General features: G+C 39.4%; 2 protein-coding genes across 5 annotated transcripts in view; one reads left to right on the plus strand and one right to left on the minus strand.

Moving 5' to 3' along the window:
- Window positions 1–788: 788 nt before the first annotated feature.
- Window positions 789–14,707, minus strand: part of LOC6503509 (ras-related protein Rap-2a) — a 33,154-nt gene continuing 19,235 nt past the window's right edge. For 3 of the 4 annotated variants that reach the window (XM_044716759.1, XM_044716756.1, XM_044716757.1), the window contains exons 5-7: window positions 11,678–11,881; window positions 2,903–2,995; window positions 789–2,839 (exon numbers count right to left, since the gene is read on the minus strand). In XM_044716759.1, coding sequence (XP_044572694.1) covers window positions 2,507–2,839; window positions 2,903–2,995; window positions 11,678–11,881 — 630 coding nt within the window. In that variant the 3' untranslated portion in view covers window positions 789–2,506. The remainder of the gene's footprint in view (window positions 2,840–2,902; window positions 2,996–11,677; window positions 11,882–14,707) is intronic. The other variant, XM_044716758.1, reaches the window with a different exon arrangement.
- LOC123257497 (RNA polymerase II degradation factor 1-like) lies at window positions 3,752–5,985 on the plus strand. Its single transcript, XM_044716755.1, has 2 exons — window positions 3,752–3,812; window positions 3,886–5,985. Exon 2 carries the CDS (start codon window positions 3,889–3,891, stop codon window positions 5,410–5,412), a length of 1,524 nt encoding a protein of 507 aa, XP_044572690.1. The 5' UTR covers window positions 3,752–3,812; window positions 3,886–3,888; the 3' UTR covers window positions 5,413–5,985.

Raw genomic sequence — 14,707 nt, forward strand, 5'->3', positions numbered from 1 at the left:
AACGAAGCTTTTAAGCACAAAAAAATGTCTTCGACTTGCATTTATTTCCGGTTCTTGTCTCTCGTTTTTATCAATTACATTTATAATTATTTTTCATTATGTATATGTATGTATATAGTATATGCATATGTATTGCCGTATGTATGTAAATAATCGTATATATATATATTATTTTCCATTTAAGATATCCAGCTAGCAGGTTCTCTTTTGAAATTCGGAACGCGCTTTAGGAACCGCAGAAATTCTTTTTATTTTTTTTCGCAAATATTTCTTGTATAATATATTGTTAGAAAGAGAGATTTAGAGAGAGAGTGAGAGAGAGAGAGGGGGATAGGAAAGGATTCGGGATCTGTACCAGATACAACCATAGGCCCATGTCCGTTCTACATAAATAAGGAGCCGAAGGATCAAATGCTCCTCCGGCCTCTAAGATCTTAGTCAATTCTACGTGGCTTTGCTTTCTTTCTGTGTTAACTAACGCACTGTGTCCTCAAAGCGATTAATTAATAATTACTTTCGTTTTCAATTTATTTATTTTTCATATAACTTGAATTTAACCAACTGTGGTTCATGGGGTAGAGGGATTCTCGGCCACAGTGCGCCGCCTAACTAAATCAATCGTTTTTTAAATCTTTTTTTTAATTCTACAAAAAATTCTCACACACTTACCACTACTTCGGGGCTCTCTACTTTATTTTTGTTTTTGTTGGCCTTTCTTCTAAATTACACACCTTTTTTTATGGGGGGATTTCTCAATAAATTTTGGCATTTTAATGATGATTTTTTTGTGGGTATTTAGCTCTGGCAGGATTCCCATCAAATAGTCATATTTCCTCAATAATTTCAATCAAAATTCACCTGCAAATGCCCATTTTCTCATTAAATAATTTTTGTTTTATGAAACAACCACTTGTACACACCGATATATATATTTTTTTAAATATAGTAGATGCAGTGGCTTGCCCTGCTTTGATATTGTACGATTTTTGCTGGAATTAAATAATTACATAAATTACATAAATTCTTTAAAGTTTTCATTTCGTTTGCAACACATCGATATCCATATAAGTTTAAGTATTTTTGGCATTAGCATATATCCATATAGTAATTCAATATATTAGTATTTGAAATATGTCCTTTAGCAATACATAAATATAACGCTCTTTGTATTCTTGTTATTGTTTTGTTTTTTGTATTCCAATTGTATTTTCCATGTAATACTCGTACAATATATGGATGTATATAGAATATGTTTTTAAATAGCTGCGTTACACTTTGGCCCGATTTTTATTTCGTTCTGAATCCGAAATTATCCTTAACTTGATCCTTAACCACTGCCATACTGGGTAACAACTTGGTATTCCTCCATACTCCATAAATATCTCTATCATTATATAGTTGCATTTGCTTTTTTTGTCTTTGTCTTTGTCTTTGTCTTTGGTGTTTTCATTGCGTTTTCAATCTTCAATCTTTTTCCTGGCACTATGCGCTCGCCTGGCTCGCACAATTAACCAACACTACTAGCTAACTGTAAATAGTAATTCAAATAAATTACAATTTCTAAATTAAACAAAAATAAGATGAAAAAAAAAAACCATTTGTAATGTAATGTACACTCAATACTTTTCTACTTTGTTCTACAGATAGATTTTGTAGGTAATCCCTTTCCTTAACTATGCATTTGCTTTTTTTTGGTTTCCGCTTGTGCTTTCGTTACCGCTTCCCAACACTAACTCATACAGCTTGGCCAACACTGGCCAACACCCAAAAGCCGCTACCTTGGACCTATTGTCTAAAAAAATATGTCTTCTTCGCTGTCTTTAGGTACACAGATCGGCCTAAATGCTCGCTAAATGGGATTATTCCTATACATATGTATATATATGTATATATGCTATATGTTCCTGTACCGTCGGTATAAGGGGTAACTGTAACTGTAGACACACACACACATACAAGGTACACAGAGACACGTATAAAAGAATTTTTCTTCACTTCTACTGACCTTTCTGTTTATTATATTATATATGTAGATATATCTTCTTTTTTTTTGGTTTGTGAGTAATATATAGCTTGCTAACAATTCGATTTTTTTTCTACCACATGTATTGTATATATATCTTTTGTCATTTTGAGAGCTGAGTTTTGAGAAACCAGAGGCTATGAGATAGGTACTAAAGTCATTTGTGGAGCGATAATAGCAATAGAGATAGGTACATTCGAGTCGGGAGATTACTCCTTTGTAGTTATTATTTCAAAAACCAGACAACACTTTGTATATATGTAGGTCTTTGATGGGGTATCTGGGCTGAAGTTTTTTAGGGGGAAAAAAAGTATTGAAAACCGTTTTTAGGAGACCGTTTAGTTTCAGTTTTTCTTTTGTTTAGTAACAATAATTCTCAGTATCAGTTTAGGTTTGAATTCTTTCGTTCTTTGTAGTTTTTAGTTTTCAGTTTGTAGTTTGTAGTTTTTGTAATTCATTTGGTAAGTGCCCCGGAAATGCTGTTTAGGAGATGCTGCACGAGTTGCGTTTGGCGCCCAGGCTGCGTTCCTGGATGCGTTGCAAGTGTTGCAACTGCGCCGGTGTTGGGGCATGAGAGCCACTGCCACTGCCGCTGCCAGAAGAGGAGCCAGCAGCAGCTGCTGCCGCAGCGGCGGCGGCCGAAGTGGAGGCAGCACCCTGGTGGTGGGCCTGGTTGTGATGATGGTGGTGGTGGTGGTGCAGCGGAGTGCCCGGGCCGTTGTTGCCGATCTGCTGGGGCAAGGATTGGCGGCGCCGTCGTAGCGCCGGGCTCAAGTTGTAGGTGATCTTGGCCTGGGCCAGTAGCTCCTTGAAAACCTTACAAAAAAAATATAAAATAAATTTTATAATATAGTAATTTCTATTATTTTTAAGACTCACCTGTGTTACGTTCTCGTTGATGGCGGCGGAGGCCTCTACAAAACCATTCTCCCAGTCCACAGTCACCACGGACTCGGTGGTGGCATATTCAACCTGCAACAAATATCTCATACTATTAGATTATCCTTAAAATCCAATTAAAAAACAATTGATTTATAAATTAAGCAAATTTGTTAATTAGCAAAGTCATTGCTCTTGACAGCTCTACCATGGTCACACCTTTGGTAGAGGTTGTGTGCTTTATCCAATTGGTCACACTGTTTTCTTAGAAAATAATGATTTTATTAGCCAATTATTGAGCTAAAAATATTATATTTAAATGATTTAACATCTTATTATTATTATCTCTTTTTAAACATAAGTTTCAAGTCTTTCAAAGTACAAAACTCTATCAATAGATTTTCCCGCCCAAAACACACTAATCTCACGTTTTGAAACTCAATTCAAACTAGAAAAATATGACCGTTTTTCCAGAAAAAAATCAAGTAGGCCTTGGAGCGTTTTCTAGTAGGCGACGCACCGAAAAAAATTTGGATTCGAAACGCACCTAAGCTCGAACGATGCCCCAGAATTCCAGAAACATTCAGTCGCTCGAGCTATTCAGTACGATTATTACGAAAAAAACCAAATATTTGTAAAAAAAATCTTTGGAATTTATTATTTGGCAAATAAAAAACTTAAAAATTTTGAAGCATAAAAAGATCAAAATAATAAAAACCAAAAAAAAAAATATAAAACAGTGAAAAATAACAAAAAAAATATAAAAATCTTAAAACCCATAAAAAAAAATATTAAAAACTATAAAATCACAAAAAAAAAATAGTAAAATTGTTACTTAAGCTAAAAAAATATAGCAAAATTTTAATATAAAATTATAAAAATTATAAAATTGAAAAAGATAAAAAAAAGGGTAAGTACTAGTACTATTAATTACTAGATTAATTTTCATATTTAATTTTTTTAAATTTTTTTGTGATTTCTAGGTTATGTTTAGGAACCCGCAGGATGAACACGTTCGGCGCCCATTACCACCAATTGGCGCCGAACGGGCTGCCCGTCTTGCGGCTCGCAACAGCCTCAACTTGAAGACATCGCAGGGCGGCGGAGGTGCCACCGATGTGTGGCAGAACCCGGGTGGCTCTGAGCATGGATGCACCCCCTTCCGGGTCTGCGGTCTGTGGAGTGTGGGCGACGAGGATGGCATCGAGCATGACGAGAACTGTGTCCATCGGCAGCAGAACGCGGCACTGGCGGCATGCCTTGGACGCGGGAATCCCTGGTCGTGGATGGGCTCCACCTGGAGCGGTGCTGGCGGCAGTAACAACTTCGGTGGTGGTGGCACTGTGAGTGGCTGGGAGCGAGACACGATGCTGGATAGTGTCGCCAATCGTGGTGGTATGGGACATCGGGATCCTGGCGAGACCTTCACAGCCAATATGGGTTCGCAGCGCTATCAGCCGCAGGGACATCAAACCCATCATCATAATCAGCAGCAGCAGCATCAGCAGCAGCATCAGCAGCAGCAGCATCAGCAGCAGCAACATCATCAACCGCAACACCACCACCAGCAGCCGCAGCAGCCGCCGCAGCAGCAGCACCACCAGCCGCATCATCAACCACAACTTCAGTCGCAGCACCACCAGCTACCGCATCAACAGGCCCCACCCCAGATGCACCAGCAGGTGCACCCCCAGCTCCACCGTCATCCCCATCCGGAGACAGCGCCCATGACCCAGCCCCCCACCTATCGGGCTCCGTCCCTGTTGCATCGCTCCAATTTGGGGCACGTATCTACCCCCGATTCCGGGTCTACTCTCTTCCACGAGCTACTCCGCGCCCAGGAGAGGACTTGCAGCCTGGCACAGCGCATCCATGATCTACTACCCACCGATCCACTGCGCCGGCAGTTCCAGCACCAGCTGTTCAACCAACAGATCCAGATCGAACAGCAGCTCTGTGTGGTACTGGAGCAGAAGCTGGACTTGGTCACCAAGGCGATGCACGTGAGTCCCGAACTGGCACACTCCTACTACCTGTTCCAGCCGACCTCCGACTGGGGTGGCATTGGGGCGGCACTCGCCACGGGCATATCGCCCGGGAATATGGGTACCAATGTCCCGACTGGCGTCAGAGCCTCGACACCGCTACCATCTACGGATCATGCTGATCTCAGTCTGGACATGTCCCGGCTTGGAATGCGTAGCCCGGAGGTTACACCGGCGGCCACATCAACACCTTTGCAGGAGAATCGTACGTGTCCCAGTCCGGGAGGTCCTGTCAGTATTTCTGTGCCTGGTCCCAGTCGAGTTACCATGAGCCAGGGCACCAATACGATGTCACCACCCGCCCATATGGGTCATCTGCAGAGCAACTGCATCCCGTCGACCTCTAATTCCGCCTCCGTAGCCGCTCCTCCCTCCATCCAGTACAATACTGTGGCCAGATGCGCTGCGATGGAGGGGAATCAGTGCCTTGTTGATACTTTCCGGGAGGATTTGGAGAGATCATGAGGCCAGGCGATCGGGGGCGGGATTAGGGGCGACACAGACATCCAAATGAACTATGGTGGGAGTACGAGAGAGATCCAGGAGTATCCAGATGTGGCAAGATCCGGAAGAGTTGCCGGAAGAGTTCCGGAAGGAGGTAATACCCATAGTAACACTAATGATTTAGGCTGGGGTCCTGACCTCGAATGGAATGTCTGGCGTCGATATCCGAAACGGAAAACAAATCGAAAATATCGTAGAAATATGAAAGTGAAGCAGGACATTAATCTGCTGTTCCAAGATGAGGACAAGGAGAATAATATTCGGAGAGTTGTGAATGAAAAGGATTTCGCAAAGGAGTTTAAGATAGAGTCCAAGGACAAGCCGCTGGATCAGGACAGAGCTGATTGATTATTTTTAAATGTGGGAGAAGTCGAGACCCAGAGATGTTAGGAGCATTTTACACTGAAAAAAACATCTGACAATGGGATACTTCAACTTTTGGGAAATGCGCTCATCGAAACACAAGGAAACTGTTTGGAAATTAGTTAAGAGCTATACAGGAATAACAATGGAATCACACTGGAAAGACACGAGAATCCGAATGGAATCTTCAACTCTGAAAACCAAATCCACTAAACCTCAAGGAAGAAGCACGAAAATACGAATAAAAAACTAGCGGAGACAGATAGCTACAAATAGCTATTAAACTACTACACTACCCTACAAACTACCCTACAAACTACCCTACACACTACACTAAATGCTACACTAAATGCTACACTAAATGCTACACTAAATGCTACACTAAATGCTACACTAAATATTACACTAAATATTACACTAAATACTACACTAAATATTACACTAAATATTACACTAAATATTACACTAGAAACCATTAAACAAACACTCCGAAAGGCAAAGACAATCACAATGCTGGACGGGCAATCAATCATCAATCGTATCATTATGAAGAAAGCGTGGCGAGCTGCATTATACTGAAAATGGACACCAACTGCAAAAACTGCTGCGGATGAACCAGAAAAGGCAAAAACCAAATGCACAGACTTGTAAATAGTTCACGAGACACTACACGAGACACTCTATCCAGAAAACTCAAATGTAAAAAACACAAGAAAATTTGTAAATATTTAAACCCAAAAAACAAAACACAAATAAACTAAACACCTTACACTGAAATTTTTAAAAAGGACTTTTTATTTAAGAGTGGGAGATACCAAGAGTACTAGGAGGGAATATGAAGATATAGCTATAGATTTAACACTTTAATAATTAACATAAAGGTGATACCCCACAAATTCCAAAAATTTTTAATAAATATTTTCTGTCTGGTTTTTGATGCAGAACGATGGGGAATCGATCCACAAATCGTTTAAGGTATTCCGCTTGAAAATCGGAAGGGAATTGACTAAGATATAGCTATAGCCCTGGGCCAGATGGGGAAATCAAGGATTTTGCAAGGGGTCGCCCCACAAAATATTGAAAAATAGTGAAAAAATATTTTCTGCTCAGATTTGATGGAATATTTAGTGCAGAATGATGGAGAATCGCTCCACAAATCGTTTAAGGTATTCCGCTTGAGAATCGGATGAGAATTGGCGGAGATATAGCTATGGCCCTGGACCAGATGGGGAAATCCTGGATTTTGCAAGGGGTCGCCCCACAAAATATTGAAAAAAATTGAAAAAATATTTTGTGCTCAGATTTTGATGCAGAATGATGGAGAATCGCTCCACAAATCGTTTAAGGTATTCCGCTTGAGAATCGGATGAGAATTGGCGGAGATATAGCTATGGCCCTTGACCAGATGGGGAAATCCTGGATTTTGCAAGGGGTCGCCCCACAAAATATTGAAAAATAGTGAAAAAATATTTTCTGCTCAGATTTTGATGCAGAATGATGGAGAATCGCTCCACAAATCGTTTAAGGTATTCCGCTTGAGAATCGGATGAGAATTGGCGGAGATATAGCTATGGCCCTGGACCAGATGGGGAAATCCTGGATTTTGCAAGGGGTCGCCCCACAAAATATTGAAAAAAATTGAAAAAATGTTTTGTTGTCAGATTTTGATGCAGAATGATGGAGAATCGCTTCACAAATCGTTTAAGGTATTCCGCTTGAGAATCGGATGAGAATTGGCGGAGATATAGCTATGGCCCTGGACCAGATGGGGAAATCCTGGATTTTGCAAGGGGTCGCCCCACAAAATATTGAAAAAAATTGAAAAAATATTTTCTGCTCAGTTTTTGATGCAGAATGATGGAGAATCGCTCCACAAATCGTTTAAGGTATTCCGCTTGAGAATCGGATGAGAATTGGCGGAGATATAGCTATGGCCCTGGACCAGATGGGGAAATCCTGGATTTTGCAAGGGGTCGCCCCACAAAATATTGAAAAAAATTGAAAAAATATTTTGTGCTCAGATTTTGATGCAGAATGATGGAGAATCGCTCCACAAATCGTTTAAGGTATTCCGCTTGAGAATCGGATGAGAATTGGCGGAGATATAGCTATGGCCCTGGACCAGATGGGGAAATCCTGGATTTTGCAAGGGGTCGCCCCACAAAATATTGAAAAAAATTGAAAAAATATTTTGTTGTCAGATTTTGATGCAGAATGATGGAGAATCTCTCCACAAATCGTTTAAGGTATTCCGCTCATGAATCGAACATGAATTGGCAGAGCTATAGCTAAAGATATGGGCCATGTACCGATTTCCAGTATTTTGAAGGGGGTCTAATAGACACTTCTTTAAGACTTCCAAGGTTTAATATTCCCCGGAATAAAATGGAATCAATTTACTTCTAAAAAAAGCCCACCCAGCCATAAAAAACTGAATGCGAACTTTATTTCTTATCGGGCATCGAAAATCCTTATAGACGTCTAAATTGTGGCGGTAAATGGCCAAAAAAAGGCAACAAAAAAATTGCCAAAATCGAGAAGGTAAAAAAGGGAGAAGACCTAAGAAATTTGCTGACTTTGAACCGAAAATCGGAAGCTTAATTCTTCCAAATGAACAAACTCCAAGAAGCTGCAACAAAAAAAAAAAAGAATAAATATATTTGGATGGTATACATACGCCTACTAAGGTTTAAAACGGACTAAACCAAAAAAGTGACATAAAGGCGACAACAACAAAAAACTTGATTTCGCTTCGTTGAACAAAAAAAAAAAAAAAAAATACATCCCAAGACCCGAAAGTCTCCAGCTAGGAGGGGAAGGATGTCACAAAAAGTACATATATATATAATATATATGAGGGCTGGGGGCTCTAAGCCAAGGAAGGAGAGAGCGCGACAGTCTGGCGTTTGCTGGCAATTTGCATTTTTATTATATCAGAACTTGGTTAAAGTCAATACACCCCAAGGAGGTGGCCCAGACAGGAGGAAGGTCTGACTGTACAACCACTTATGCAAAACTACGTACGTAATGGCGAAAAAAAACGCATCAAATAAGTGACAAATAAAAAACCGAAGAACCCAAAAGGTCCAAAAAACAATCAAGAGCCGGGGCCCAAGGAAAAGATAAACAAAGGCAAATTAAAATTTATAAAGCCCAAAGCCCAAAATGAAGTTGACCAACTGTTACTGAGATCTCCCACCAAAAAAAAAGCAAAGGATTCTACATTGATAAATTTATATAATCAAAGACAAGCCAAAGAAATGATAAGGCAATTAATTTAAGTAAATAAAAATAGGGCCAGGAAAGGGCAGAAGCGAAGCTGGAGAAGAGGGTTTGACGGACAGACGGACAGGGATATCTTTCAATATATTTATAAAAAAAACTTTTGGGCTAAATTCTAATAACCTGTATAAAGTGAATATAATATTGGAAGTTTTTAGAGGGAATTTTAGAAGGTTTGTGAATAGAAAAACTGTTAGAAGCCTTTTAAGATTAAAATAAAATATTCTATTCAAAGAAAATATTAAGTTTAAAGTCTATAATCTTAAAACTCAAGAGAACAACAAACGCAGAGACGGACAAGGATATTTTTCAATATATTCATAATTAAGTCACTTTTGGGCTAAACTCTAATACTTTATGATTAAAATATAATATTCCATTCAAAGTCTATAGGTTTAAGACTTAAGGACAAACCTTCAAAATCCCTAATAAAAACCACATTTGAAATCAAATTAAAAATACTCCCCGAAAGTTTATAAAAACAAGATCCTCTTCTGATATAGTCCTTTGATATGTGGCAACTAAAAATCTGCATAAATTAAAGCACCCAGGAAACTTGCCACATTTCGGTTAAACAATTCAAATTTTCGGTTTTTATTTTTTGGTATTTCAAATTTTACATTTCTTGCTGGGGTAGCGAGATGTGTTTTCCTTTCAAGTTTCCCATTCGACGAAAATCAAAGTGAAGTTTCCTTTTTACGAGAAGCAAACTTTACCTTTGCCGGGTTCGGGTTTTTGCCTTCACGTTTGCGTATGTTTCGCCTTTAGTTTTTATGATGCCCGAATTTATTATGGAATCATTTGGCCCGAGGCCGCAAAAGCCTCGCAAAAAAGAAAAAAAAAATGTAAGAAACTTATGCAGAAAGCGTGGCCAAATGATGCTCACTTAAGATATGCAAAGTACTTCCAAGGGTCGAGGACTTAGTTTCGGTTTTTCGGGCTTCTCTTATTACCAAAAATTGTGGTTTATTTTATTTGTGATTATTTCGTGTTTAAATATTTGAAATTGATATTTAAAATGTAACTTTTTGCAGAGCAACAATTTCTATTTAATATCCTTACTGGCAGCCAACTCAAATGTCTCACATTCCTTGACTCGATTTTATTTGCTTTTTTCTACTTGTTTCTCTCGAATTTGTGTTGCACGCTTTTTGGCAAGGAATTTGCAATGCAGCAGTGACACCAGAAGACGTCCTGCCCGAGGGAGGACGTCTTCTGGCCATCCTGACGATGGCAGCCGCAGTTGCAGTAGAAGCCCGCCCAAAAGGACCTACTTTCTGTCTGCCCCCCAGAGATCCTTCGGTACATTGCGCGGGATGTTGCATACTTTTCAGCTCTGGTCGCGCACTAATTATGCAAAGGCGGCCAGGAGGGGCTGCTGGGGGGCGGTCCAAGGCGAAAGGATATAAAGCGGTGGCACAGAAAGAAATTTTATTTTAAAAAATCGAAATCTAAAGAGTTTAAATCAAAAAGAGTTTAACTCTCTATTCTTCTGAATTCTTAAATAGTTTTCTTAAATAAAAATAATAATTTTAAAAAATATAGAGTAAATATTTGTTTAAAGTGCAACCACTTTTGATGGCATTTCATTTTGGTGAGACTTTCGAGCGTAGTTTGCACTTTATTCACGAGCCTGTCTGACATTATGACCCCTCGACCCTGCCACATCCACTTTGACATTTTAAATGTTGCAATTTCTTCCTCACATTTTTTTCTCCCACTGTTGTTGTTGTTGTATGTTGCAGCTCTGACATCTGCAACAGATGACCAATGTTTTATAGCTGCCACAAATAATGTGAGAACTCCTATTGAATGAACAATGTACTGACTGGCACACTGTCATTTTTAAGCTCGGATGAAATTCTGACAAATTGTTTAACTGACTTTCCACTTTCCGCTTGCCACTTGCCACTTTCTACTCTCCACTTGCTTCCCCATCCTTTTATTATTTTTATTTTTCTCCTTTTTTTTTTGGAGGGGCGGAAAAAGTTTTGATTAAACTGTTTGTCCTTTATGGCCCTTACCCTTCGACCGCCCTTCCTCCGGGTTACGCTTGACAAACTTTACATAATTGCCGAAAACGCCCCGAATAACGCTCCAAAAAAAAAGCAATTTCCATTGGCTCGGTGATGGGTGGCATGTGGCAAGTATCCAAAGTGTCCGGAGCGGAGTCAGTTATTGTAGTAAACACGCCTTCAAGCCACTGACTGACAACAATCAAAGCGGTCTCGCAGTGTTACCAACAAACAGCAATTAAAATTGATGCAAATTAGCAGTCAGCCAGCCCGGCAAGCCTTTCGTCCTTGAATGGTGACCCCGACGGTGTGACCCCGTACTCTTACTTACCTCTCGTGGTGTTGCTTCAACGGATTATCGATATTATTAACGGAAACTAATATTGGAGCAGCCTAATGTGGTTTCTTTTTAGAGGTGACCCCGAAAAGGTGACCCCGTTCTCTTACTTTCCTCATGCTATGTTTCTTCGTCCCCTAAAAGATTGATCTTATTGTTCTAAAGTGTAGAATCTAAATCATTATGAGCTAAAGCTAATATGATAGCCCCGAAGATGGTGTATACTCACACTTACCTCTCGTTCAGTTTCCCCATCAGCCAATAGATCGATCTTGTTGCCCACAACCACTATGGGCACCGCGGTGGTGGCCTTCGTCTCATGGATCTGATCCCGGATGGCGCGAACCTCTTCGAAAGTAGTAGCATCAGTGACATCATAGACCAGGATGAAAGCATCAGCCGAGGATATCGAAAGGGCTCGCATCGCCGGGAACTAAGGGGGTTTGAAAACAAATACGAGGTGATTAAGGGGGTTCTTAATAAAAATTTGTATAAGAATAGGTCCCATAAACATAAATATTGTAAGAATTAATAGTTTTCTTACTTTTTTAAAGGCAATTTTTGTTTAAACCACCCAACTATGACCTTCCTAGTCCATAATTATGGAGCGTTTATGTGTTTATATTTCAAAGCAGATAATCAAATTTCGAAATACATTTAGCCCCCAAGAGGGGCGGGAAAATGACAGAGTGGGCGTGGCCATTAGGGGGTACCTCAGGGGGAGGGTGGTTAAAAATGAGTTAAAGTGTTGGACAAGGAATGTAAATTACAGTAACGGCAGCCATCAACAACAATTGTTTCCTCAATAATAATTTGCATATTATTATTCTCACACAGACATACATATATGTACCGGCACTCACACAGATATATATTATATATATTTATGCACACATATTTGAATAATCACGGATAATAATGTAAATTTCGTTTTCTATGCCCGTTAAACATTTTCACACTTGGCGCGAACAATTTCCCCGTCAAGTGGAAGGAAAAGCACATGGAAAAAAATTGAATCTATTTGTTGTTGTGCCAACAGTATGTGTGTGTGTCTCATATGCGTGTGTGCATAATTTTCTAAAATCACCCAGCTATATATATTATATTTTTCCTTTTTTTTTCCCCAGAGCGAGACAGAGAAGTGTGAAAAAATATGCCACGAAATTAACGAAATATTCGCATAAAAGTGCTTGTGCATCGCTGCGTTTGGCTCTAAATTGGATTATTTTTTAGAATTTTTATTTTTTTCAAAATCCATCCCTGCCTTTAAAAATCCATCAAATGATTTTTTTTCAAAGCTCTTCAGTAAATATTGGCAGGACGAAAAATGCATTTTTGTTTGCTTTTCAGTGTCGGATGTGTCTGTTTGGGTGGAGATATGAATATTTTTTCTCTCTGCACTCCGTACTATCCCCGAATATTCCCCTTAATTAATATTTACACACACAAAACTATGTCATATCGTGGCTGTTTGTTTCGGGTTTAATTAAAGGTCCTTGATGTCCTGACCCTGAACTCTGGTTCTGGTTCTGGTTCTGGTCCCTGGCTCCTGTCATTTCACAGTTCGCTATTGTGGCACTTTCAACCCAACTCAGACTCGGATTCAGATTCGTTTTCGCTTTCGGATTCATATACACTGTTTGGTTTTCATTTTCGGTGCACCATGTGTTTTGTTTTGAATCTTTTAAATTCCCCGGACATCGTTCAGATCGGAGAAGGAAGTCCAATCAGGACACAAATGAAACAAATTAGTCTCATAACTGGAAGAAATGAGTTTTCTTTAAGAATTTATTACCCAAATAGGGTATTTTAGATATTCATGCAAGTGTTTAATTACGCTTTACAACACTAAATAGAGTGCATTTTAGGTTATGAACGAAATTTTATCAAAAAAAGAAACTGATTAGGCAGAGTCTTGTATTAATTACCTCTTTTTTGTCCCTTTCAAGCCCTCTACCCCCAAAATTTTCTCCAAGTGCAATAGATACATGGAAGGCTTAATGTTGGTGAAAATTTATAGGAAAACTGGGAGGAGGAGCAGAACAACTGCGGCGACAGTTCACTGGCATCGTCTTCATCTCCATTCTCGTTTGTCTGACAGGCCGGAGAACCGCAACCGCAGCATTTTGGCCAAAAGATACATTCGTATCTATGTGTTTCGCAAATGAGAGTATATGGGTGTTGTGTGAGTGTGTACTACCCTCTCCTGCCCCAGTACTAATGGCTTTCAAAAGCATGTGCCTGCCGAGTTAGTTTCAAATTGAATACTCAAACAAAAAATATACATAAAGGGCCAACACAACAAAAAATAAAAAGAAGGCCAAATACAAAAAAGGAGCAGTCGGTGTTAATAAAAAGGCTAGCATTGAAATGTGTGCAGGCCACTGAAAAATGAAAATCCAAATGAAAATCTCCCAACGAGGAAACAAAAAAGCACACACACATACCCACAAAATGAGCGCCGAAAGGAAAACCCTCGAAAACAATGGCCACCCAAGTGTCCTGCCGTTCAGATAGCACAAGGGTTGCCAAGGATAGGGGGCTGGCAGGATGGGCCACAAAAAAAAAGCCAGTAGAGTGGGTGGAGGGATGCTGTTGGCTCGACCTTGTACCTGAACTTGAACCCGAAATGGGGGGCGAGAAGCCTTAACCTAAAAATGGCCACTAAACGATTGGAAATTGTTGCGGAAACAAATGGTTAACAAGTCGAGGAACAGAATCAATTTGGTCTCTTATTTTGGGGCTTGGGAATTCAATTTAATTGCGGCGAATTAATTATTAATTTTTAGCTGGACTTGGGTCTGTTAGTTTTTCTAGAAAAGGGAGGGAAAAGTAATGGAACTCACTGCCATTTCAACCACATTGCAAAGTTCGGAGTACGAAAAGGTTAAGGTTTAAAAATTCATAGAATTTATTTTCCTATAAAATTTAAAGGGGAAATTTAATGCCATTTTTCAAAAAATTGTTTTCTTTACTTCAAAAACCTTTTTTTTAACTCTTTTTTTTATATATATTAAGGCCCTATTTCCTTTTTTCCTTAAATGCATTTACAATTTCCCTCACAAAACTTGGCACTTAACAATTTTCTTAAGCTTTTATTCTATTCTTGTGATTTTATTTTAGAATTCCTTGAATTTCCCAACACCTGTTCGGGACGTGTCTCTTTCTGAAGAATTCCTAGAATTTATTTCCCTCCCTCTTAAAAAATACCTTTATTCGCTGACTTTTAAATTTCTTTTCTTCGCCAGCCATTGAAATT

This window comes from Drosophila ananassae, chromosome XL (assembly GCF_017639315.1).
Source record: "Drosophila ananassae strain 14024-0371.13 chromosome XL, ASM1763931v2, whole genome shotgun sequence".
NCBI lineage: Eukaryota > Metazoa > Arthropoda > Insecta > Diptera > Drosophilidae > Drosophila > Drosophila ananassae.

Coding starts and splice junctions, on each gene's coding strand:
- LOC123257497 (XM_044716755.1), top strand. CDS start 3,889: ATGTTTAGGAACCCGCAGGATGAACACGTTCGGCGCCCATTACCACCA.